Source organism: Vipera ursinii (genome assembly GCF_947247035.1).
Source record: "Vipera ursinii genome assembly, chromosome: 1".
In the NCBI taxonomy this organism is placed as follows: Eukaryota; Metazoa; Chordata; class Lepidosauria; order Squamata; family Viperidae; genus Vipera; species Vipera ursinii.
This window is the reverse complement of record NC_139512.1, coordinates 18,060,622-18,085,095: the sequence shown is the minus strand read 5'-3', so window position 1 is coordinate 18,085,095 and position 24,474 is coordinate 18,060,622. Positions and strand designations below refer to the sequence as shown.

The 24,474-nt window shown below is 40.1% G+C and overlaps 1 protein-coding gene and 1 long non-coding RNA gene across 2 annotated transcripts in view; one reads left to right on the top strand and one right to left on the bottom strand.

Moving 5' to 3' along the window:
• Positions 1-24,474, top strand: part of LOC310632964 — a 1,456,945-nt gene that overhangs the window by 1,103,420 nt on the left and 329,051 nt on the right. The window lies entirely within an intron of this gene.
• Positions 18,238-24,404, bottom strand: LRFN5 (leucine rich repeat and fibronectin type III domain containing 5; the record flags this gene model as incomplete). The annotated part of the gene is made up of 2 exons (XM_083353669.1): positions 18,238-19,192; positions 23,017-24,404. 2 exons carry the CDS (start codon positions 24,402-24,404, stop codon positions 18,238-18,240), a joined length of 2,343 nt encoding a protein of 780 aa, XP_083209795.1.

The following is a 24,474-nucleotide window of genomic DNA, read 5'->3' as shown; positions in this document are numbered from 1 at the left end:
GATCCCTATTCTGCGAACATAGAAACATAGTTTTGAGGGGTAAATGGAAAAGGTGCTGTTCAAGGAATGAGAATGAGGAAAGATTGTCCCCTGCTGCTGTCTGGCTAGATAAATGTTTGCTTTTCCTGTCTCTTCTGCCTTACTGAATACTTAAAATCTCTCTGGAGAAACAAGGGGAAGGAAGTGAGAAAACAAATACATGGAGATGCTGTCCTAAAGAGTGGTGGAATGAAACCCCATAGGATGGAGTGACCTGGAGGACATCAGACTGCTGAAGCTGGGATTTGAATTTCTCGTACTTCTTTGAGTAAAGTTGGCTTTACTTCATCCCTGTACAACTTGGGGCATTTGAGGTTGAAACACAGCAGCTTGCTTAAGACTGTCCATTGAAATTTGAATGAAGGACTTTCTGGCTTATGATTGCCACTCTCAAATGTTACCCTACATCAGCTTTTTGTCAAACCTACAAAACTACTCTGCTTACCAGCCATCTTTCTTCATTTTTTTAGCTTGTCACAGCTAAGGGGGGACGAAAGATCCATTCTTCTAGTTCAGTCATAACCATAACTTTCTTATGGGAACCAAGGTCAAATTGCTCAAGTGTTTAGTGGGCTAGAACTACTGTTAGAAAGTCCACCAAAGGCGTTAATTGGAGAATGTGATTTCTTACATGTTTAGTGGGTGGGAAGTTTAACTTTTACTTTATTACCTTTTGGGGGGGGCAGACTTCCAGTCTTGGTTTCACCTATGTTCGTGCTGATATTATGTAGCCATTAAAGATTGTTCTTTGAGGAAAGCAACTGCCTCAGAGTTCTTATTTCTACTGGTCTCATCTATCGGAACCATGACACTTTTACATATAGCTCAGGCATTTTCCAGTTGCTAGCTTCTCTGTCCATCTCAACACAGAGATGTGCAACTTAGCCCATGAAGCTTGCAAAATCTCAGCAATCTCCCCTATTTTAGAAAGCTAGGCCTCCCTCGAATGGGTGAGCAGAACCTATGGGTCAGGGATTAGGGGCAGTGAGCTCTAGAAGGGTATCTGCCTGAGATGGAGACAAAGCAATCACAGTTCCAAGCAATGCCAGAGAGGCTTGGCTTCAGGGAAATGCTATTAGAGGCAGACTGAAAGCTGGCCAGGATCTAGCCTGGAATCCTAAACAGAAAGCGGCAAGAATATTTGTTCTATTTTGTGAAGACCTTGCATACGTATAAAAAAAAAAACCCTTCAGAGATTGGTCTGCACCAGGAAAAGTTTAGAATACAGTTTTTCAACCTTGGCAACTTTTAAATGGATGGGTTTCAATTCCCAGAATTCTCCAGCCAGCATGGTAGCTGGGGAATTCTGGGAATTGAACTCCATACATTAGAGAAAAACCAATTGGTTCTGTGACTGAATAGAGTGTTAAAACAGAAATCCAGAATGGCCATTTTTCAAGCACTCCCTTTGAAGGGGCTTGTGATCCTTTAGCTGATCTTGAGAGCCATTTCCATCTGTAACAAGGGATGGAGTGCTGCCCTTAGGAAGAATGCAGTATATTGACTGTGCAAATTAAAAGAGCTCCAGAATGTTTATTATCCATTGTAGCCACTGCTATGAATTCTTTGAAAACGTTAAGCAGTAGTAGAAGAGAGGTGAAACAGCTGGGGAAATACAGGTAGTCCTCAACTTACAACAGTTCATTTAGCGACCAAAGTTAAAATGGCAGTGAAAAAAAGTGGCTTATGATTGTTTTTCACACTTAAAGCTGTTGCAGCATCCCCATGGTCACATGATCAAAATTCAGATCCTTGGCGAGTGACTCATATTTATGACAGCAGCAGGGGTCACACAATCAGCTTCTGCGACCTTCTGACAAGCAGAGTCTATGGGAAAGCCAGATTCACTTAATAATAACCATGTTACTAACTTAATAAGTGCAGTGATTCACGTCTGTGGCAAGAAAAGTTGTAAAATGGGGCAAAATTCACTTAACAAATGTTTTACTTAGCAACAGTATTTTTGGACTCTATTGTAATCGTAAGTCAAAATCTGTAAACTCAGCTGGGGGATTCTACCCATAATTTTAGCATTCCTATTAGTTTTTCTAACTAGTAATATTACAGCAACAGGCAATTATGTGCGAGTATGTATGGAGATGGGTAGTGTTCAGCTGGGAGTTTTAGAGGGTCTGTGTTGTTGTTGGTGTTGTTGGTGTTAGTATTGTATTGCATTGCATTATTGCATTGCATTGCATTGCATTGCATTGCATTGCATTGCATTACTATACTATACTATACTATACTATACTATACTATACTATACTATACTATATTATATTATTATTATATTATATTATATCTAGTCATCTAGTCCAATCCCCTGCTCAGACAAGAAACCCTATACCATTTCAGACAAATGGCTGTCCTATCTCTTCTTAAAAACTTCCAGTGTTGCAGCATTCACAGCTTCTGGAGGCAGGTTGTTCCACTGATTAATTGTTCTAACTGTCAGGAAATTTCTCCTTAGTTCTAGGTTGCTTGTCTCTTTGGTTAGTTTCCATCCGTTGCTTCTTGTCCTGCTTTCAGGTGCTTTGGAGAATAGCTTGACTCCCTCTTTTTTGTGGCAGCCCCTCAGATATTGGAACACTGCTATTTCAGGATTCCCTGTGTGCTGTCTGCAACTAGCCTCTTCTCCCACGTCCTGTCTGTCTCACAAGTAAGTAAACAGTATGAGAGAAAAAAATCATCAAAGCTAGATCCTTTCAATTCTTTTGTCAAGACATCGTGACAGATAACAATCAAGCTGGACACCTCCAATTATATGGAATTTATTGGAGGGAAAATCTAATTTGGTTTGATGTCTCAAAGGTCAGTCAATTGTTTCAGGATGATCACCCTGGAATAATGAAGGGCAATGCTGGAACACATCAGCAGCATCATGTACTTTTAATTAAGCAGGGGAGAGATGACGGCTGTCCATTAGAGGCCAGGGTTTAGGTACAAATGTTTTCTTGGGCTGTAATTCCAAGGAAGCTTTAGAAATGGTTTCTGGTGCAAGCATATTAAAATTACACTTTGTTTTATTCTGATCGTACATCAAAGAAACAGATAGTACTTGAATTACAACCTATCACTTAATGACTGTTCAAAGTTTTAAAGGACCTCCCAGGGGTTGCTTAATACCTGGTTGTGACTGCTGCTCACCCGAACCCCTGGGTCATGTGACATTTCAGACACTTGGCAACCATCCCACATTGGCAGCCATTGGCAGTGTTCCTTTATCCCATGACCATGTTTTACACTTTTGCCAAAAATCGGCCTTTTTTTCTGGTTTTCAACAAAACTGGTCCAAAGCAAAAAATTGGCTCTCTTATGACTCCCACAAAAGTCATAAAATCAGGTTGAAAACATCTGTGACTCACTTTACAACAGCTGCAACTTATGACTGTAATAGGCAGGCCCATTGTGGTCTTAAGTTGAGAATTACCCAAAGGTCTGCTTAATTCTACAAAAGTTTGTTGTAGCTGTTGCTGGGACAGTCAAAAGAGGGGAAAAGCTATCTTCCTTCACTAGTTGCTGTTCAAAGGCTGAAAAGAAGAAAAGCCTTCTCAGTCTATGACATTGATTGCATTTTGTGATAGCCACTTCCACAAACGAATTACACCGTGGAGGAATACATATTCTTCTTTCTATACAAATTATTTCCCAGCAAACATGGCTGTCTCAATCCCAAAATGGGTGCTGCAATAGACATGGCCAGTCACAAAACTATATATTCATGGTTGCCTAGTAATTCTACTCCTTTCCTCGCTCTCTGACTTTCCAGGATCCTTTCCACAAACTTCTTTCTCTCATACCAGTAATGCTTATGCAGACAAGGGTCTTCTAAAAATACAGAATAAATTAAACATTAAAATATATTTGCTTTTGAAAAAAATAAAAATGGTAGGACAGGGCAGAAAATCTGGTAGATATCTTCGGGGGCAAATTAGGGCTGATGAGTGCAACAATAGGGATACTAATGTCACCTTTTCCTTCTCAAAAATAGAGAGACTCCTTTGTTGTGAGCTTCACTTTCTTTCCACCTTCACACAACAGATTATATATGAACAGTTCCAGATCTAAAACATGAAAGTGATTGCTCTTCGCCCTACACATTTTTCCCTGGCTGTTAAGAAAAAAATAATAATAATTGGGTTTAGCTTCCTGCTCATTCCTGAACACTGGATTTAACAAAAAAGAAAAAAAGGCAAGCTTGTGGAACAAAAGAAGTTGGTAAAAACTTAATTACTAGCAACTCATTAATTATTATATAAAAAATGCTGAAGCTAGCTTCAAAACAGTTTGTAGCTACTATATGGATCACAGGACAGCATCCAGGTTTTTCTTAGCATTATAATGCCGCTTGGGGGTGCAGGCATATACATAGAATGAAGGATACTGCTAAGCTTGTATGCTGCCCTGAGTCTTCGGAGAAGGGCGGGATATAAATGGAATTAAAATAAATAAAATTTTAAAAAAAAGTTGGAATATCATAAAAGAGACTCTGGGGTCCTGCCGATCTTTCTTTGGATAAATGTAAAGTGGACTTTACTACTTTTTCTCTCCAACAACAAAATAAACATTGTAATTTTGGGGAAGCTATAGACCAGCTCATACAAATAATCCATTTATTTGTTGATTACAATAAACTTGACACTCATTCTCTAAATACTTCCATTCCAGCTCAGTGGCAGCCTTTTTATTTCTTACAGAGCCTAATTCCCAATATTAAGAAAAATCTTGTAGTTGCAGTATCCCAAGGCAAATTGTCCACTTGCACAGCCTCAAAATCCATCCTATATTAGGCATTTAAAGACTAAGAGAAGAAAGTGGTTTAGTTTGTTTACGCTAGGCAATGGCCTCTTTTTACTTTTTATATAGCCCCTAAGAGTCTTAATCTTTATCCTGGATTTATTAAGTTAAAGGGCATGAAAAGGCAACTGACAAGCAAAATGCTGGGTTCTCCCTGCAAGAAAATTTCAAGCTGGAGTTACTTTACTCAACTTGATGTTGTACAGAGGAGTTGGGATTATTTTTATCTTGAAGACATTCAGTGGTTTGCCCACTGCATTCATAGTAAAAAGGGGGTTATAAAGCAGGATAAAAGGAATACCTAATAGCCTCAGTAATCCTTAAGATCTTCAAAGGAAGGATCCCCTAAGAAAATAACTTCTTCTAGTACTGAAATGTATGTTTCAATCCTTAATCACCATTCATGGCAGAGATGAGTGATCATCAAACCAGTAGTTCCACTAAACAAAACTTGCTGCATGCTAAACCAAGACTACAATCTCCACATAACCAAAACTTTTAGCAGAATGCAGTACCTCACCACCATCATCGTTTCAGATTTTGATTTGGGATTGCCTTCATTCCTGTGCAAAGAAACATGAATTTTAGCATGATCCCACCAAACAAGTTGCATACTTGCCTTGATCGTGGATTTCCAGAGGTATGTGCGTGACTATTGTAAAATAGAGAAAGCAGCTTTCATCTGTATTTTTGTACACTGTGGTTTTAAATTTCATAGCTCTACTAGAGAGGGACTTTCAAGCCCTAGAGATCAAAGTATTCATTTTAATAAGGGTCACATATCAAATCTTCAAAGGATAAAATAGTCATGGTAGAACACATGGTAGAACACAAATTGTTGGAAAATGGATAAGCTTAAAAGACAGGTAATTTTTGCTCAGTTTTGGCCTCAGTATACATAGATGACCTGGAGCATCCTACCAGCCTCATGGAGAAAGTGGATCCTTCAAAGCCTTAAGCTATATCCAAGTGGATCCTTCAGAGCCTTAAGCTATATCCAAGTGACATAACTTGTGCAGGAAAGAGTGGAGTCCCTGGCAATATTAGTTATGCTTTTTTCTGGAATACTGTTCTTTTTATGAACAAATCACTATGCAAATGCTCATATTAAAACATTTATTTTGAGGGGTGGTGAGACATAATGGAGCATTTTACAGTTTGTGAATTCAACCACCACCACCACCACCAGAAACCACAAATATGGAGAACAGAGATCAGGGTTCAGCTCAGCTCCCTCTCTCTGTTATTTGCTTTACCAGACTCCCTCCCTGCCCCCAAAAAGTCCTGAAGGCCAGAAAAAGACACTTGCTGGGAGGATTTGGGTGGAGAAAAGAAAAGAGGAAAAGGGGAAAAGGAATTCCACAAAGAAAAATGGGGAAGACTCCAGCATCTCTGGTCTCTGGATTCTTGAAGCGGGCCTGAGGCACCAGGTGTGAAGTTCCTGCTGGTGGAGCAAAATTTGGCCCTATCAGTCTTCGGTGAGTTGAAATCGAATGGATTTTTGTCGCGTGCAAACATTAGTGGCCACGTTTTCAGGAGGCTGAGGAGGCAGGCAAGCACTCTTCAGGCTACTGCCAGCTTCTGTGTGGTAGAAACAGAAACAGAGAGAACTATAAGGAGATAAAATGTCTGATGCAGCTCAGCCATCAAACTTGCAAATCTATAAGACTTTGGTCTTCCTAGAGTGGCTGTCATTCAACCAGAACAGATCAGAACAGTATATTTTGGAGTATATGGAACAAGGAAGGGAGACAGATTGCCTTTTTTAAATCAGCATATGCCCTTCTCCTCTTGTGAATGAGAGAGAAACCAGAGAGATTCTTTATACACTATTCATTGCTGAATTATACCTGCTACCATAAGAAGTAGGGGCAACATAGATGGCTTTGAAAATGAATTAAACCAATTGTGGCAGTGGAGGAAAACCTTATCTATGGCAACTGAAAAATGTGTGTTTGCTAGATTTGGCTAAACACCAAATAAGAAGTCTAAACAGGATCAAACCAACTGAAAATTAGTGTGAGGCAACTGAAAGTGAGGAGAGCTTGAGAACGGTCCATTGTTACCTTGACAACACAACTGTATATCCCCATTGCACCACAGACTATCAAGCTAAAGAGAGGGGGAAAAGAAAAAGGACAGACCAGTCCACTTTCTAATTACAGAGAAAAATTCATCTAACAATATCAAGCAGGAATTATAGCATGGGGACATGGCGCTACTACCCATGGCACCTGCTAATATGCTGCTCTCCTTATGGCACCTGATAAGTACCTTAATTTTGCCTTGCCACATTTGCCAAAGGCAGAACATACCAACCGAATCTTCCCCACAAAATTGTAATAATTTCCCTCACAAAATTCTACCAACCTATAATCATCCTAATTGCTTGAAATTTGGTCAGTACTATGGAGGCAAATGTCAACTAATTGTATTTGAAAACAGTACAGGCAAAACAGCAACAGTATTTTTCCCCAATAATTGAATAACAGTCCTGAAATTTCCTCACGTCTACTGAAAAACACTTTTGCTTTTCTCATTTGAGCCAATGAGACAGGAATTTCAATGCAGATTAGACCTCAGGTTCAAGTGGCAGCTTCTGTTTTGTCACAAAGTGAAACACGCTATTTCCTGAAGCACCGAATCATTACTTGAATCCAACTCTGCAGTTAACTCACACCTTGACTAATAGATTTGGATGCCTTGCTGTGAAACAACAAGCATAAAGAGAAGGCTGTGATGAATGTGAGGATTAGAAGAAAATGCAGAAAGCAATACTATAACATTCCAGGTTCACTTTTAAACACAAACATGTAACACAAGAATAATAGTCAGCTGGGCAAAAGGCACTCCAATGAGCAATTAGTCTGAATTCATGGCTTGTTGAACTCAATCATGTTGGGAAACACTGATGTACAGAGCAAAAGGGAGGTTGCGTTAATGTAAAGAAATTCCTTTTTTCCCCATGGATACTTGCTCTTTTGAGTATTAATTTAGGGGAATGCATAGATATCTTAAGAGCCAGTTTGGTGTAGTGGTTAAGACATCAGGCTAGAAACAGGGAGACCATGAGTTCTAATCCTACCTTAGGCACAAAGCCAGTTGGGTGACTTTGGGGACAGTCATTTTCTCTCAGCCCTAGGAAAGAGGAAATGCCAAAACCTTTGCCAGAAAAACTTCAGGGACTAGTCAGGAAGTCTCCAAGAATTAAACATGACTGAACAGGAGGAAAAAGTACACATCTTGTGTTTGGCAAACAGGAAAAACTAGACTCTGCTGCTGTATTTCCAATCAAGTTTCTCTGCTGGAGCTGAAGAAAACAACCTTTTTATATGACTAGTTTCCCAGGATGACTCCTTTGGAGGACCTCAGTACTATGGTAAACCAGTGGTGGGATTCAAATATGTGAACAACTGGTTCTCTGTGGATGGCCACTTCTGGAAGTCCATTCTGGGCCTGGGCAACAAAAAAATAGTTACTGGTTCTGCTGAAGTGGTGCGAACTGGCTGAATCCCACCACTGTGCTATACCCATTTAGTCCAGCATGCCCTTGAATCATCACAAGTTAACAGAACACATTCAGGATATTACGATTCCTGTTCAAAGAGCAGGTGGAACTTATGGCTCGGAGGGCTTTTGCACTCAACATTGAGCTACCATTGAAGAGTATCTGAATGTTTCAGATGGTACAAAATGCAGCATCGCAGTTATTATGCCCCTACAACGGCACATTGCACCTCTGCTCTGTGAGCTGCATTGGTTGTCAGTTTGCTTGAGTCCAACTCAAGGGACTGGTTTTGACTTTTAAAACCCTTCATGGTATGGGGACAGGTTATTTGAGGGACCACCTCCACCAAATTACATCTGCCTTTCCCACCAGGTCTGACAGAAGAGGAATACTGGAGATCCCATCCACAAGAGTTTCATCTGGTGGCACTTACTGCTTTGGCACCTACCCTGTGGAACATCATTTCTGCCATCCCTGAGATGAGATTGGCCCCATCCTTGACCTCTTCTAGAAGTCATGACTGTCAGGAGGCCTGGGGATCTCAAGGAAAAGAGAAATGATGAGACGGCTGCATAGTTTTTAATAGCAATTCTCTCCACCATCTTGTTATTAATAGTATTGTTGAGATCTTTTGTTTTTTTTTAACATTAGGGTTTATATTTTTTATTGTAAGCCACTTAGAGACACTTTATTGTGAGATGGGTGGCTATTACCTGTGACAGATGATAGATATATAGATAAACTTTCTTATAGTCAGATCACTTTCTCATTTAGATTTTGAGTTGCTTCTCTTTCTTCTCTAAAGGCTGAGAAAGGTTAATGAATTTCAAAGTTTTCACACATACTCTGGGGAAATTTTTAGCTTTTATGATTTGAAGTCCAGACTGTTGTGTTAAATAACAGGCACATTTGCCAAAACCGCATCCAAGTACCCTGTACAGAGTTATGCAATTCCTTGGTATATTCTTGAGCAAAAGCTAATGAAAAAAAAAGCCAAAAATGATAATGCAGATAAAAATACAGGCTAGTCCAGGGGTAGGCAACCTTGGCTCTTTTATGACTCATGGACTTCAACTCCCAGAATTCCTGAGTCTGCAAGTCATAAAAGAGCCAAGGTTGCCTACCCCTGGGTTAGTCCAACACATATTTGATGTTATTATTTAGAGTATCACAAGACTTCAACAGTGGTAAAGAGTGTGTTCTACCAATACTGTTTCTTCAAAGTGTTGGCATCACAGCTCTTCTGGATGTTTAGCGGTTCACTGTAGTCAGTTCTCTAAGACAATTAACAGCAAGAATCTAGCCATGATGCTAAGGCAAGTTTGTGACTATTTTCAAAATCATAGGCCTTAGATTCCGCATTTAATGTAATTGCTATAGTGGAGGCTTCAGTCCCAATATAATATTTTGAATGATTAATAATTGATAAAATTCTGACCATCTGAGAAACTAACACTTAAGTCTTCTTGGCTTATGATACAGCAGAGATGGAGTGACCGGACTCAAAAAATCATAAGGTATCCTTTGAGAGGGAGATGGTTAGTCTACACCTGAAGCAACTGGAATTCTTGACTAATTGCTTAAGAAATTATTCCAACACAATGTAAGGTGTTGTTACATGAAAACTGCTTTACCTCTGGATTTGAAGTAGAAGAATGCCATACTGACTCCATAAGATAGCCTTTATCAAAAAAGGATGGGAAGCACATGCTCTTTTCTTGGAATTAGTGGCTTTTTATACTAATCATAGCATCAAGTTGAGAATCTTGAATTATTTTCTAGGTTGAGGCTCAGAAGTATCATATTTCAATGGCTATTGCTCTTATGCTTCAATGGGACACTTGTGTTCCTTCAGATGTTGAACTATAATTCCCAAGAGCTCAAATCAACAAAACCAATTGGAAGGGATATTGCAGACTGAAGATCAATGCTATGCAGAAGGTCACAGATTCCTGATTTTTTTTTCATCCACAAATTGTTGATTCAAGAAAGCATTGGCAGATAATTGCACTTTCCATAATTAGACATATCATGGTTCCATTTTATTCCATTTGTAAATTCCATAGAAGGCAGTTAACTTGAGTTTGTTCTGATCATTATGACTGCCCTATTCTGCACTTTTCCATCAATACACAAACGACATCCCACACCTTATCCTCTTTCCATTTAATCTAAATAAGAGAATCATTAAACTAGCAATCAATCTAGGCAAGATGGAGATTCATCTGGGGGCAGGGATGATTTGTCTACCTACGAGGTCATCTTCTGCTTCTTCTGATGACAACTGGATATCCTCTAAAAGACACAATCTCTAATTCTGCATATTTCTCCAGGTTGCCTTCCATCAATTTTAAGCTAGTCTGCAAACTGTAACTCGGTCTGAATAGCCAGGCATGCTATGTTATAACTATAGATGTACTACAAATCTCCAAATTGCATTAATACACATTATGTGGATCTTCCTATAGGAAAAAATGAAAGTCCAGAATACTACAAAGATAATTAATGTGGATTAAAAAAAATAAATACCACAAATACCATATTACACTGACTGCTTCCTGTAATCAGTACAGAGACCATCAGCCAGTCCCATTACTATTTTAGGTTCCAGATTTCCTTTCTTTGCCTTATTCATGATGCTGTAAATGGACACTAGTAATTAACACTCTGACATCTTGTTCTCAATGAATGTTGGTCTAGCTGAGGGACCTGGTTAAGGAACCAGGCTAGAAAGCAGGAGAGCATGAGTTCTAGTCCTGCCTTAGCCATGAAAGCCAGCTGGGTGACTTTGGGACAGTCACTTTCCCACAGCCCAACTCATCTTACAGAGTTGTTGTTGTGGGAAAAATAGGTGGAGGAAGGTGTTTTGGATATGTTTGCCACCTTGAATTATTTTTAAAAATAATAAAGACAGGATACAAATAAATAAATGAATAAATAACAAATAGCTCTGGGCCTCATAGCCCCAACACCTTTCAAATGTTCAGATAGAAAGTGAAACATGGGAACACGAGCTGCAACAGAAATCACAAAACTTTGTATCCTCCTGATGGCCATAACCTCGAGACCCAATTCCCTAAAGAAGTTATGCTGCTGATTCCAGAGAATGCTGAATGGATTGGTGCAACCTCTGTAAGTAAAGCTTTGCATCTTCATATTCTCTGAGAATAAGGTAATAGACAGCAAGCGAGTTTTCTTTTTTTCTATTTGCCTTTGGGGAGTGAAAGTTGTCAAACTCAGAATCCTCTTCCTTCTGGATTCATATACTTTCTGCATGTTGGTTCTGACTGTAGACCTTTGAGATTGTCCAGTTTAGGAAACAGACTCCACAAAAAGACTAGAATTAAGCTTTATTCATATAGAAGAGGAGTCTCCAAGCATGACTGGTTGAGGAATTCTGGGTGTTGAAGTCTACAAGTCTCAAGGCTGCCAAGTTTGGAGACCCCCGATATAGACTATATTAGCAGAATCTTGCAAGTCCAACTGTGTTTTCTTTCCTTGACTCTTATACCTCAAAGAGTCAGAAAGGAGACAGCTGGAGGCTCCTCCTGCTATTACCTTCTTTCCAAGAGCCCAGAGTAATACTGCCCTTTTTATTTTGTTATGTTTCCACTTCTGAATATTTCCCTCAAGGCCATCTCTATGGCTCTCTACAGGCTTCAGTGCAAGAGGCAGTATGTCTTTCAAAACAAGGTCCCAGAGACATGAGTAGACTCTAGTTTTTTGTGTTCTGCTTTTGATCTTCCCACTAGTAAATGTTTGTCAACTGTACAAGCAGGATTCTGGATTGACAAGACTGACCCAACTTCTAGGGTGTTCCTACTTTTCTACAGTCTGTTCTCCATACCACCACCACCCCATGTGAGAAGGCAAGTAGCCAAAGAGAATAAAGAGCCCTATTAAAGAGCCTTCCTTGTAATGTGGGGAATATTCAGCTGTATCAAGTCTCTTCAAGCTGCAATCATACTGCCATCTCAACACAATGTGAGATTATTTTCACCTAGATAAATATAGGATTATGTTATTCTCTATCACATTGCAAAAGTGATTTATTCTTCTCTCTCTTCTTTGGGGATTCTGCATTAAATTTTGGAACCTGTTCTTCTTTTCATAATAATTTACAGATCAACAAAAGTGTGGTTTTTCAGTTCAATAAGCCAGTTGCGGGTATTTGCTGATATTGTTGCTTAGCATACAATTTGCAACATGAATGTGTGTGTGTGTGTGTATATATATATATATATATATATATATATATATATATATATATATATATATATATATATATATATATATATATATACACACACACACACACACACATATCTCCAAGGAATGTATTTATGTTTGAAACCTTCAGCTGCAATCATGCCTGTCAGATGACACCACACATGTGCCAGTCAACTATTTCAGTCCAACCATTTTGTGACAGGATAATGTCTACAGGGACATCCAAATGGGACATCATCACTACCTAGACTAGGTGCTTCGAGCTGGCATCCTCTAGATGTGTATAGCTGACATCATCTCCAGCTCAAGCAGTTATCTATGATCTGGTAGTATTATCATTGTTGTTGTTACTGGCCAGTCAGCTAGATGTTTAGACTGAATTTAGAATATCTGCCTGCCTATCGAGTCCTTCCCAAGGACCTGAAGTAGACAGTTGTTGTTTAATAGTATTAAAGGTATTAGGCTGTAAGCTGTTCCATGTGAAGCTGCCTTTTGCAATTGACTGATGGTGATTTTTGTCAATGCCAATGGTGATGGTGCTTTAGATGTTTTGACATTGCATCCAGGGTGCCTATTACTATTGGTATTATCTTCTCTTTTTTGCCACAGTCATTCTAATTATTATTTTTTACTACTATGATTCAGACAATAATACATTTGAACCAGTTTGGTATAATGGATAAGGCGCCAGGCCAGAAATCAGTAGATTATGAGTCCTAGTCCCACCTTAGGGTCAAACCTAAGTGAACTTAGGCTAGTCACTAATTCTCAGTCCTAGTAAGTAGGCAATGGCAAACCACTTCAGAAATCTCCCAAAGAAAACTGCAAGGACTTATAAAGGCATTTACCAGAAATCAACATAGATTTGGAGGTATAAAAAAATTCGATTGGATAAAAAAAAATCAAAGAGAAAGGCCAAGCATTCTCTTTCCCAGCAGGGGAAAGTCAGCAATTAATATTAATATTTATCAGTTATAAAGCACTACTATTTCCATTGTGAAATCAATGGCAATAGCAAGGAAAATAACTCACACAGCTGAATTTGGTACTAGAACGACAGAAAGGGTCCCGGGAAGGCTACAAATATGGCAAACTTGTTGACATGCAGTTATTTTCCTTATCATTCTTTCTTATTGTTTTAAAAATATTTCTTTCTTATTCTCATATTCTCTCATTCTTTATTCTCTCTTAAAAAAAACCCTAATCTTCAGGATGCTTCTCTGTCGTGCTCCTGGACTTATCTGACTTCTAAAATGACTTTTAAACACTTTAAATAGATAAATGGGATGTTGGCATTTTGCAGGATAAAGTGTCAACTTACAGTATCATGTTTATTTCCTAGAATTCCTGTGAGGCTCACTGAAATCCATCCAGCATCAAGAATATTCTTTTTTATGAACTATAACAGTATTTTTCAATCTTGGCCACATAAAGATGTCTCAATTTCAACTCCCAAAATTCTGCAGGCAGCATGAGGAACGGGGAATTCTGTGAGTTGAGGTCCAGACATCTTAAACTGGCCAAAGTTGAGAAACACTGAACTAGAATATTTCATTGTGCCCTGTGGGCAAAAGTATTGTATATAATGTGTGGGTTCAGATTTTACTTCTGCCTTTTACTTAGGTTTCAGGGCAGTTTACTTTTTTATATAAAGCTCCCTCAAGTTGCATTCCACTTCTGGTGAATTTGTAGCATGTTCATGTCATTTCCTTGGCAAGAATATGCCAGAACTGTCTTTGTTTTCTAGAATATTTTTCTCCACTCATTCTCATTTAGGGCTGGGCTATGCATGTGTGGTCCTCATGAAACTAATAACTAGTTCAATATCTGCTTAGATTTTTCAAGACCAGTCAAGGTTGGCTAAGTGTTGCCACCTTCTATAACTTGCCTTCTAACAAATAAGAATTTTGTAGTTGGACAAACCCTCCATAACATCCATTCTATGAATATACCCTCAACAGGTTCTTGTAATTCAGGCTCCAAATTGCTCCCAAACTGAAGGAACTTCATAAAACAATGTAATCCTTCGTCATAGACCATCTGAGGTTCCTTCATTTTGCAGCCCGGAACCTTTAAACCATTGGTCAAATATATTCTGTATAACAGGATGAGCAATGGTCCAATCATGTTGTTTGCACAACAGCATTTGATAACAATTTGCAATTCAAACAAGCTGTGTAGCAACTATGCAAAATTTCAGATCAGAAGGCTTTGTGCAAAGGAAAAAAAATGAGAATGAGTGCCATCCTTGAGCCCTGTCAGGATCATACGCCAGACTATGGGCAGAGTTTGCCTGCAATACTGCATTATAACCACTGCACCACCAGGGCTCCAAGGAAGGTAGCCAATGCAGAAAGAACCAGCATGTGATCATTAAAAGTTTGGCAAAAAAATGCCCACAAGTCTGGAGCCTTTCTAATTGTCTCTGATCTCTTGCTAAGCTTTTCCTTTCAGCTGCCCAACATTATTTTTACTCCATCTATTCAGGACATATAAATAGAGTAGCTCTATGGATAACCCAACTCAAAAGCTGACCATCTCCCACAAGGTTTCATTTGAGAAGACTACCGATGGTAGAAGAAATCAACTCAACTTCTCTTGCTCAATGCTGCATCAACTGAAATGCAAATAGGTCATACAATGTACAGAGCTGGCTAATGCCTCAGCAGTGAATTGGCACTGTGACCAGAAATCCTTGGTGGGAGGGTAGGGATTGAATTAGCACATCTGCCAACCCAATGAAGTCTGCCAAATATAATTTCAAGTACAGAAAAAAGGCTGAAACACAAATATTTTGGGAGAAAAGAATCAAGATGCATAATTGGAAATTTACATGTATTCACAAATTTGACTGTTCCTGGTGACTTTGTCAACATGCAGGCTTCTTGCCACTGACTTCTTCCAAGCCAGCTAGTTGGTTATTTGGCTTCCTACCCTAACTTGTTAGTTCATCTTGGATTTTCTGGTGATCTTCTTTCTAAGTACTAGTTTGATTTTGTTTAGCTTTTCAAGATCAGCCAAGGTCAAATATGCTGCCACATCACTGGGCAGAAATTGCCCTATTGCCACCTAAAATTGGGTGGCACACTTCTCAGTGTGAGAAGGAAAATGGAACAAAGAAGACATAAATGAAAGATGGCACAACTTAATCAAAACATTAAATACTTGAAAGGGTCTTTTTCTGACTCTAAAATTTTTTCAGTAAAAAATATCACAAATAATATGACTGGGATTGGCATACCATATTTACAGCCCCTTTTCCATTCCAGTGTGACCACCAGAAGTGTGAAGGAAAACCAAACCATCTCAGAGAGATTGAACTTAAGAGAAGACCAAAGGAAGAAGGTCCTCTCAAAGATTCATCTTAATCATGGACAACAGAAAGTACAATTAATGCTCAGGCAATATTACTGGACCAGTAAAAGTTACATTAGCTCCAAATCAATCCTGGGAAAAATGGGTGGGTCGATTCACTATGTTCCATAGTTTGCAGAACATACTGACATTCATCACCCATCCATAGATTAAGTCAAACATATAACATAAGCAGGAGGACTATTAATGGAGAACAAGGCCAAGCTTTACTACACTGCCTAATCTAAATAGCAATTTTCCACAGCAGTTCAAGCATGGCCTCTACTACTACAAGGAGTTCTGGAAACCATACTTACATCTTTCATACTTAATTTGAGAGGACTGCCCAGAATGGCTGGTTACTGAATCTTGATAAACCTCTTAAATCAATGGTCTTATATGATAATTCCAGGTTATATTTTTACTGCTTGAGTAATAGACCCAACGGAATATCCGCCAGTGCCTTCCCTGTGTGAGTCCTTGAATTCTGTCAAAAAGCAAGTGAGGCTGCACCATTTGAGAGCAGTCTTTGAAGACTGCACCAAGAAATTCAGTGAGTGATACATATGACTTGTATCCTGCAAACTTACAAATCATACAACAAAAATGTTATACAACAAAAATGTAATGTATGAGAAGATTTGGGGTATGGATCGTGTGAGATGAGAGTTAGATAATATTAATATTCTTCTGTGAAACACTTTTGGGGTTTGGGGGGAAAGCAAGCCTGGTTGCTAATCAGATCACTCCCACTCCCAGTTTCAATTGTCTTCCAATTTCTTGAAAAAAAATTATATTAATTTTGACTCTGGTGAAATGCTAAATTGGCAACTCTTCTGAGTATAATCAAAACATGTCTTATTAATTTAAACCCTGAAAAGAGGTCCTAAAAGTTTCAACCCCATGATTATACCATAGCATCAAAACAAAAATGAATCAAAAAGCACCTTTTTAAATTTCCTGGCAATACCTCAACAACTTGAATGGGAACTCTGAAAAATTTGGTAAACTTTGCCGTGAGCATTAATATGCATATTTTCACTTCAGCCAAAAGAACAAAGGATTGAGAATGTTTTATGACCCTCTAAAATCAAAATGAAAATAATGCAGAAGCCAAATTTCCAACCATGTTGGCGGTTGGCTCTCAGGCTGGAGCCTCAATAAATCTTGGGAGCATTTTAGTATGGGGAAACTGTTCTGACTAATCTCCTTGTCCCTTTTGTTATGCTGAGTAGCACCGTCTCTGCAGCATAGATTCGTTGCCTTTCAAAGCAACATGAGATCAACTTTAGCAAATCTAAATGTCACCGACTCAATCCTGGCAATACATCTCAGCTATCAACAGGAAATGAACAAAAGGAAATTTGGACACTTTCGACACCGTTTCACTTAGAAGCTAAAGATAGAAAGAAGCTTTTGCTCGCTCTACAGCTGCTAGAGATCAAAAGCTCTCCCAGCCACCCATTCAGGCACAGAGCCTTCTTGATTTGCACAACCAACTTCTCAAGCTGTAAAACTTTTGATATTCCTGCACCCAGGAGTTTCGTTCGGAACTGGGCCTCAGCTGGCAAAGTACAGAAGCCAACAGGAGTGAAATCCAGCATACTTGAACCCAGGAGATCAAGCTATTCCCCCTTCTTTCCATCCGCCAGACAGATGGGGCAGGCACATCACTCACCAGAACACCTGAGCCATGATTCAAGGTGTGTGTGTGTGGGGGGAACCTCTTGTAACACTGAGTGTAGTTACGGAATATTTTATTTTACACAATATAACAACATAGAGTTGTTGAGATTTTACAGCATTTGCCTGAAAATGAAGGCAACACCATTACCACGGGGGGGGGGGGAGGGGGGAGAGGGAAGAAAAAGACACTCAAGATTGCTTTAAAAAATATTCTTTTTTGTATCATGATTGATCCATTAAATGGTTGGTGTAGAGGAAAGACAAATGGCCTCCATACAAGGCCTTTTCTGCCCATGCGCTTTTGTTCTTGATCTGCCACTGAAGAACCAAGATGCCAATCCAAGGAAAAAGGAAGGCACTAGTGTCATTTCGTGCTTTTTCCTTGATCACTTTTTTTTTTAAAAAATGAGCTCTTTGAACAATATATTTGCCTTCGGTTGTTATACTAAAACCAAGAAACCCCAAATGGGAACAAGTGGAAGGGCCTGGTAGTTTGAGCCCAACTCTGCCCAAAAAACATGGGTGGAAAATGCAAACTGCTGGAATGGATACACGTTTTCCAATAATGTTTGGAGGACGGGGTACTCCGTACTTTTTTTAATTTTAAAAAAAATCACAGCTGATCACACAGTGCTTTCCAATATCCACTCAGAACTTGAGAAAGTTGCTTTGCCACTATCCACATTGGAACAGTCTGTCTGCATTAGCATCCCATTCATAGACAAGCTCCGCTTAGACCAAAATCCACCTGCATTTGAGGAGTTAATATAACAATGATATTCCATTAATTCTCCATTCAGGGAGTACCTGCGTTTTGCCCGGGATGGGTCAGCTGGCAAAGTGAGGAACTTACTTGACTTGGCTTGTGCTCTTTTGTACTGGGAGCCCCCTTTGGCATAGTCTGGGGTTTGGCTAGCCAACTGCAGAGCAGTTGAGTTGTTGCGATTAGTGTTCTGGGATTCTAGGCTGGTAACGGCGCCTTCGCTCGGCGGTGGAGGATCACTGCTGGGCTTTGGCATGGGCTTACGCTTCAGCTTTTGGGAAGTGGGAGGGCCAGGAGTCCACATGGGAGGCAAAGAGGAGGTAGCAGTGGAGGAGTCCTGGCTGCAGCAGGCTTCCGACGACTGTGCCACACTGTCGTTGCTGACTTTGCAGCACTGCAGGCTCTCCTCACGCCCCACAGCCTGCTTGGACCCAGACTGGGGCATGGCGGCTCCACTGCACCCCTGGGCCTGAGCCCCGTTGGTCTGGGAGTAAACGTTGCTGACCTTGGTCACCTTGTGGTGCCCGCCGTTGTTACACACCTTATAGCGAATCATGAGGATGATGATGAAGACCAGGACAGAAGCTACGATAATCCCTCCGATTATGATGATCATGGTCCCACCCAGGAACTGGGACTGCATGAAATGGCAGCGCACGTAGTCCTGCTCTGTCGTGAACTGGGTGCACCCCACCACGCGAGTAGCTGTCAAGGAGGTGATGCCATCATCATAGATTGCTAAGACACACAAGTCGTACATCGTCCCCGCAGCCAGGTTGTTGACCAGGAAGGTCTTGCTCATGGGAGGTATCATTCTACGAGATAGGATAAGACATAGATTAATACATTGGATGGAGAGGATACACCATGAAGTGGATCTCCAGATGCTCTGCCTAAGCCTGCTTTCCCAGTGCCTCCTAGCTGTGATGGCAGATGCAGTCCCAATACAACTGAGAACATAGGATGGAAAGGAACTTTTGTCTTTCCTTTTCCATTTAACACAATAGTCAATCTAAATAAAGCAGAGTTTGACACTTAGGTTAGATAAGGACAGGGAAAGTGAAAACTATTGCCAGAGCACTGGAAGATTCCCCATGTACTTCCTCCTCAAAAACATACTCTGTTGCTAGACATTGTGTCTCTTGCCCCAGGTTATCAAACATAGATGTGGGGCTCTCAGTATTTTAAATATGCACTAGCACATGGCACAGTAGAAAATAGCATTTCAATATAGTCTATAGATTGGATGTTTTCTCAACTATTCAAAACAATCCACCGTTGATTAAAAATGCTGAAGCAATTCCAAATCATACTGAAAGCATCCATCTAATATAGGAATAAAGCAAATCCAGATGAAAGGAGAGATATTATCCAAAGCTCAGGCTAGTATGAAAGGCAGGAAGAGGCCAAAATAATTACACTTCTTGCTTTCATGTTTCTTTTAGAATATAGAAGTTCTTCCATTTATTAAATTTAAGTACACAGCTCCCAGAGTTCCCTAAAGCATTCTTCAAACAGTTATGTTAAACTGTAAGTATGCATAGAGGCTCATGCTATTTATTCTCCCCCACAAAAAAAATATATTTCCCCCCCCCTTTTTTTTTTGAAAGTTTGGAAACAAGGCCCAGGGGCAACCTAAATGGGCTGGGAGCTGCTTGGCTACCAACGTCGTTTCTTCTTTTGCTTCTTACGAGCTCAGAAGCAAGTTTGATTAGATATTTATTTATTTATTCATACATTCGTTCAATTGATATATCTAGCTGCCCTCCTCAGCACGGAATTCATAGTGCCTCAAGTCTCTCAGTCTCCATCCTAATCCATATGCATTGATATATAAAAGGCTTGCTCTTCCTGGAGTGGAAGGAAAGTAAATTTGATCTCCACAACCACTTTCTAAGGCAGAGGTCTTCAAACTTGGCAACTTTAAGACTTGTGGGAGTTGAAGTGCATAAGTCTTAAAGTTGCCAAGTTTGAAGATCCCTGTTGTGGGTTGGTAGCATCTTTTTTCCTAGATGAACAAATAGATCTCTAGAGCTGGGGGGGGGAGGTAAGCAGCAAAATTAATTCCAAGTCTTTGTTCTGTGCTGGAATTATAGTACCTGAACTGTTACACTGTCTATTATCCCAGCTTATAGAATCAAACATCCTCCTTCTATCTGAGAGAGTGGTGCATGTACACAACAGGTGACCAAACCCCAGACCAAAATGGCCCCAAGGATATTCTTAGAGTCATTAAAAAGCCAGGATCGGAGATTCATCTAAAACCTTATTTTATGTAGCAGCTTTCCTCAGCTTCTGAATCTTTTCCATGTCAACTGAAGAGAATATTTGTAAATCAGGATTGAACTGTGGGACCCTTAGTGCTCTCTGAGCTTAGTTGTTTTCTTGCAGACATTTCATTACCCAGCTGGGTAACATCATCAGTGCACTGATGATATTAGCTAATTGAGTAATGAAACATCTTTCCCATATACCTCTCTTCTATTTCTTTCTTTTTATTTATATACTTTTAAAAGAATTAACAGTGACTATATTGTAATCTCAATCATCCTTGCACACATTTTGCTTAAATGATCAGAAAATGATATGCTTATTGCAATCCCCTCACCACCATCATCTTGATTTGGTGTTTTTTAAGTGAGGAGAGGGGGTTACTCCTGATTCTTTTAATCTGCAGGACCAGCTCCCATCCAAGGATATGGTATTTTTTTTAAAAAAAAAAAGATTTTAAAAGACAAACTATTCTTGTACGGTAACTGCTCCATTAATAGTTTTCAGAGCAAATCTCTGTTCAGCAAATCAAAATCGTTGGCTGACTGCTCTTTTCCTCTCTGCCCCAAATGAGATTGAATAATTGGAATTTTCCTGAGAAGAAAATACAGGGATCTTTTTTTGGAACTGTTTCTACTGTCATCCCAAATAGAGGGTATTAATGTCTTCTTAACAGTCTAGCTAAGATAACCAGATTACCTTGAAGGATTAAAGTTCAACAAGGATTTTTACAAAAATAAAACAAATTTAAATAAATAAGACTTCAAGGCTGAAAACTACACTGCCCTTTGCCCATAAAAGAAGACGATCACTCAGGCCTCCCTCTGGACTGAAGCCAAAGTCTAATAGCTCTCATTTATTTATTAATTGGTTTTTTAAAAAAACAAACAGATCCTGCTTTTCAGTTTGCTAGAATTCTCAGAGTTGCTTAGAACATTCAGAAATAACCAGAACATAAAAATCAGTAATAAATCTAACAGCCCGGGGAAATAAAATTCTGTTTTAATAAGACCATCATCAGCTGTTCTTAACATTTGGGCAGGAACATATGGAGGCATATTATCATCTAGATCAGGGAACCTTGGCTCTTTTATTACTTGTGGACTTCAATACCTCAAATTCCTGAACCAGCCATACTGTCTCAGGAATTCTGGGAGTTGAAGTCTACAAGTCATAAAAGAGGCAAGGTTCCCTACCCCTGATCTAGGTTATACTCCTAAGCCAAGGGTCTTCAAACTTGGCCCTTTTATGACTTGTGATCTTCAACTCCCAGAATTCCTCAGCTAGGCACCCTGGCTGAGGAATTCTGGTAGTTGAATTCCACAAGTCATAAAAGGGCCAAGTTTGAAGACCCCTGTCCCAAGCAATCAAGAATCCTGTTTTAAAAGGCAGTTCCTGGAATATGTAGACAATACATACACATTTTTACTCTCTTCCCCAAAAGACCTGTGAAGAAGAAATAAAGGGGCCATCGTTCCCCACCCCTGCTTTAAAGCATTGTTGTCCAACCTTTTGGCTTGCCTGAGCCACATTTAGTGAAGAGCAAATGTCCTGGGATGCATATAAAATATAGAATATAGTTAATGAATATAAATTATATAATAATGTTAAAAGTTTATGACCTTGTGGAGCCACGTTACTAGCTGTCCAGGACCACAGATTGGACACAGCTGCTTTAAAAAGTTACAGAGGTGTGCTACTTTCATGCTCTCAGATACGGATTACCTTTTCTGGATTACTTCCAAAGCACCACCCAACCCTAGCACTTGATCCATCATTCTCTCTCCTGTGACACAAATCCAAGCATGGCATATTTCTTCCTTTTCTAAAGACAAGAACCCCAACTCTGACTGGGATAAGAGTTCATGTCCAAAGCAAATGTACCACCCATCATTCCTTTCCTTATATGACTCCAGTGAGCAATTCAGCAGTTAGAGATCAGTTACATAAACTATGGAGAAACATCTCAGGAAGCCGACAGCCATGCTTTCCAAACACAGGACTGACAATACCCCCAAATCCTCAAAAGATGATTATGCTAATGGTCAACAAATACAGTAGTGTAATTGTGGAGTGGCAAACTAAAGAAGTAGACCCACAAACCATTCAAGGTTATTCTGCAAACTTTAAGGAAAACAGAGTTCTTGGAATCAGATTATGCTTGTGAGCCAATCTGCTACCATACAAGCTAGGCAACCTCTTTGTGTTGTTTCTCCTTGCAGGAGGTTGTTACATTATCACTCTTTTCATCCCAAACTATATATTTAACCATCTGTCCAACATATATTTAACCATCTGTCCAACAGGCAAAAGGAATACAGTTTCATTCCTGACTTTTCTGGAATTCAGCTGGGCCAGAATCCCCTACCTGTAAACAAGCGAATCATCATATGTTCCATTATATTGAATTTGAAACATACGTATCCCGGGTATATTCCTTTGGAAATTAAATTTAAGCAGGGCAGTGGATGATGTGGCTTCTGCTACCACCACCTTCTTGTCCTGGCTAATTTTTGTTTCCCCGTTGCTACTGCTTGCATTTGAGCCAGATTTGGTCGAAGTTGATATATCCGAGGAGCCAGGATCTGGCTCATGGATGTGGTTTGTGCTGTTTACTATGTGAGGCAGTTTGATTATGTGAAGATCTACAGACTGGGTGTCTTCCCCCGCTGGGTTGGAAGCAATACAGGTGAAAGAGCCTGTATCCTTCATGGTCGTGATATGAATGTCAAGTGTTCCGTTGTCATACACCAGAGACCGGGTTGCATTAGAAATCAGCTTGCCTTCTGGAGAAATCCAATGTATAGCAGGCTCGGGGTCACCACGGGCTTTACATCTCAGGATGGCTCTTTGGCCCTCTAGCACTCTGAGCTCATGCGTGTGCCTAGTAATGAGGGGGGGTTCACACAGGAACTCCTCCTCGGGGACTGACCAGAAATAGCGGCCAGACAGAACAGAAGGTGAAGCACATGTCTCCAGGTCATCCTCCCTGGAAAGGCGTCTCAGCCACAAAAGTTCACAATTGCAATGAAGAGGGTTCCCTCCAAAGCTTAGTGCAAATGTGGATGGGCTGATGATCCCTGAGGTGGCTAAAACCTGAGCTCGCTGAAAGAGAGGGTCAGGTGGCAGCTTATGCAGTTTGTTGGACGTGACGTCCAGCCGGGTCATCTTGTGGAGGTGGGAGAACGTCCCCTTGGGAATGTTGTTGATCATGTTGTGGTCCAAACTGAGGGTGTGCAAGCTGACCATCTTCTCAACAGCATCCCAGGGGATGGTCTCCAGGTTGTTGTAGGACAAATCCAACTCCTCAAGAGCCAAGACATCATCAAAAGCAGTGGAAGAGATCATTGTCAGCTGGTTATTGTTCAATATCAAATGATGCAGATTGGAAAGCCCACTTAGCATGTCATGGGTGATTTTAGTCAATCGGTTACTGTTCAAGTGCAAAGCCCTCAGGTTGCGCAAGTCACCAAACGCATGAGGGGTGATGAAACTAATTGTATTCCTAGACAGTGTCAGGTCAACCAGGCTGGTCATGTTGGCGAAATCTTTCCGCTTGATACTTGTAACAAAGTTGTCTGCCAGCCGCAACTCTACTGTCTTCCTATCAATGTCAGGAGGGACAAACAATAGCCCTTTCTTTGCACAAAGTGTAGCAAGATTGGGAGACCAGATCTGGCATACGCAGCGCTTGGGACAGGTCTCAGCCTTCAGCACTAAGCCAATGAAGAACAGATATAGAAGCAGTTTTTCCATTGTAGAACAGGGTCAGGATCCTGGAAAAAAAGAAAAGAGAATACACAGCATTACAGGAGAGCATGTCAAG